General features: G+C 55.1%; 1 protein-coding gene across 5 annotated transcripts in view; it reads right to left on the bottom strand.

Annotated features, from left to right (window-relative positions):
• Nucleotides 1-2230, bottom strand: part of ARMC9 (armadillo repeat containing 9) — a 180668-nt gene that overhangs the window by 2089 nt on the left and 176349 nt on the right. For 4 of the 5 annotated variants that reach the window (XM_010836968.1, XM_010836965.1, XM_010836966.1 and 1 more), the window contains exon 24: nucleotides 553-917. In XM_010836968.1, the coding sequence (XP_010835270.1) occupies nucleotides 629-917 (289 nt within the window). In that variant the 3' untranslated portion in view covers nucleotides 553-628. Of the gene's footprint in view, nucleotides 1-552; nucleotides 918-2230 lie in introns of those variants that run through there. The other variant, XM_010836969.1, reaches the window with a different exon arrangement.

Here is a 2230-nt window from a genome sequence, read left to right on the forward strand (position 1 = left end):
TCCCTTATTTTTAGTAAAGCCCTATTGGAAAGTTCCAGGCTTGGGTTGGGGAGTGGGAGGGGCGGGGGTGGTCAACTGGCTGACTGGGAGGCGACACAGAAGTGGTCTTTATCAGGAGCAGAAGAGTGGGAGGGCGGCCCCAGGGACACAGCGGGGTCCCCTAGGGCCCACCCCACCCTCAGGCCCTCGGAGGGGCCTCTCCACCCAGCCTGTGAGGAAGTACCTGCTTCTGTTTCCCACCAGAAGGTCAATTCTGGTTTCAGGGCTGACCCATAAGCCCCCGGGCAGGGGGATCTTATCCCTGAGTGACTGTCTGGAAGGGTCTCCCTCTGCCAGCTTGTGCCTGAGCCGCTGAAGTGTGAAAGTCGCTCAGTCGTGTCCGACTCTTTGCGATCCCATAGATTATACTGTCCATGGAATTCTCCAGGCCAGAATACTTGAGTGGGTAGCTGTTCCCTTCTCCAGGGGATCTTCCCAACCCAGGGATTGAACCCAGGTCTCCTGCATTGTAGGGGAATTTTTACCAGCTGAGCCACCAGGGAAGCCCACAACCCGCTGAGGCCAAGGGCAATTTCTTAAACAGAAAGATGAGTGAAGAACCGGTCCCTGGGGCAAAGGAAGCGGGCAGCTAGGGCCCTGGTCTTGTGGGGAGGGGAGATGGGCCTTTCCCCTTGGTCTGGTGGGCATGGAAGGAGCACGAATCAGATGGGGAAGCCCAGTGTCCTCCCGTGCAGGGTGACTTACTCTGCAGGCTCCTTGTGGAAGAGGTCTTGGAGCTGGGACGGCTGGCCTGCTGGGGGCCACATGAGGAGAACTGAGGGCCCAGAGCTGATGACTTGACCTTGGGTGGGTTCATGTCCAGCATCTCCGGGGTGCGGGGGGCCCGGGGCTTGCAGGAGAAGCTTGATGTGAATCCCCTGGAACAAAACATCCAAGCTAAAGTCACAGGAGGAAGAAGGAAGGACTCCCCCTTCTGGCTCTAAGAGATGCCAGCCAGGCACCATCCTGGGCACCGGGGGGTGGGGTGGGGTAGAGCAGGGCACCTGGTGGCATAAATCCCTGCCCGCGGAGCTCACACTTTGGGGGAGGAGGGAGAAGATGAGAGAGGAGATTGAAGGCAAGGAGCAGAATAGGGAACCTGAGAGAGTATTACAGTGTCAGATCCAGTGGCCAGGAAAGGTGTGTCTGGCTCCAGTTAGTTCCATGTCCCAGTCCCTGGAACCCTACATGACAACAGGAAATCAAGGCTGCAGGTGTGAGGTTATCCTAGATTACTGGGATATCTGTAATCACAAGCGTCCTTAAAAGTGGGAGAGAAGCAGAGGAAGAAAGAGAAATAGGCTCGGCTGTGGGAAAAAAGACACAGATACAATGCCACTGGCTTTAAGGATGGAGGAAGGGGCCACAGTGCTTTTCAGGTGGCGCTAATGGTAAAGAACCCGGCTGCCAATACAGGAGCCGTAAAAGATGCTGGTTTGATCCCTGGTTCGGGAAGATCCCCTGGAGGAGAGCATGGCAACCCACTCCGTTATTCTTGCCTGGAGAGTCCCATTAGAGAGAGGAGCCTGGCGGCTGCAGTCCATAGGGTCACAAAGAGTCAGACACAACTGAAGCGACTTCACATATGCACGCAGGAAGGGGCCACAGGCCCAGGAGGGCAGGAGGCTTCTTGAAGCCAGAGGGGATAGCAGAGAGATTCTTCCCTAGACCTCCAGGGTACAACCTGTCTTGTGGACACCTTGATTCCAGCCCATGAAGACCCATGTGGGACTTCTAATCTACAGAACTGGAAAATAATAAATTCGTGCTTATTTAGTGACTAAATTTGTGCAACTGGAAGTTTATTACAGCATCAACTGGAAGCTGACTTTAGATGGGGTGACCAGGGAAGGCCACAATGAGATGACATTGAGCCCCCAAACAACCCTGTGAAGCAGGCATTACTACCCCATTTTTCAGATGTCGAAACTGAGGCTCCAAGTCGGTCAAGTTTCCCAAATTTACACACATAACAAGCAGGCAGTGAACCTGGTGGGATCTTACAGCCAGCCATTCTCCAGACGCCCTCAGGACCCCAGCCCAGTGGGTCGGCTTCACAGAGACAAGAGGCCACGTCTTAGAGCCTGTTCCCTCCTTCCTACCAGCGCCCGCAGCCACTGCAGCTGGGGTTGGGGACATGATTCCCCCACCCAAACCTTTGCTCCCTGGCTGTCACTGAGGTATATACATG

This window comes from Bison bison, unplaced genomic scaffold (assembly GCF_000754665.1).
Source record: "Bison bison bison isolate TAMUID 2011002044 unplaced genomic scaffold, Bison_UMD1.0 scf7180017864068, whole genome shotgun sequence".
In the NCBI taxonomy this organism is placed as follows: Eukaryota; Metazoa; Chordata; class Mammalia; order Artiodactyla; family Bovidae; genus Bison; species Bison bison.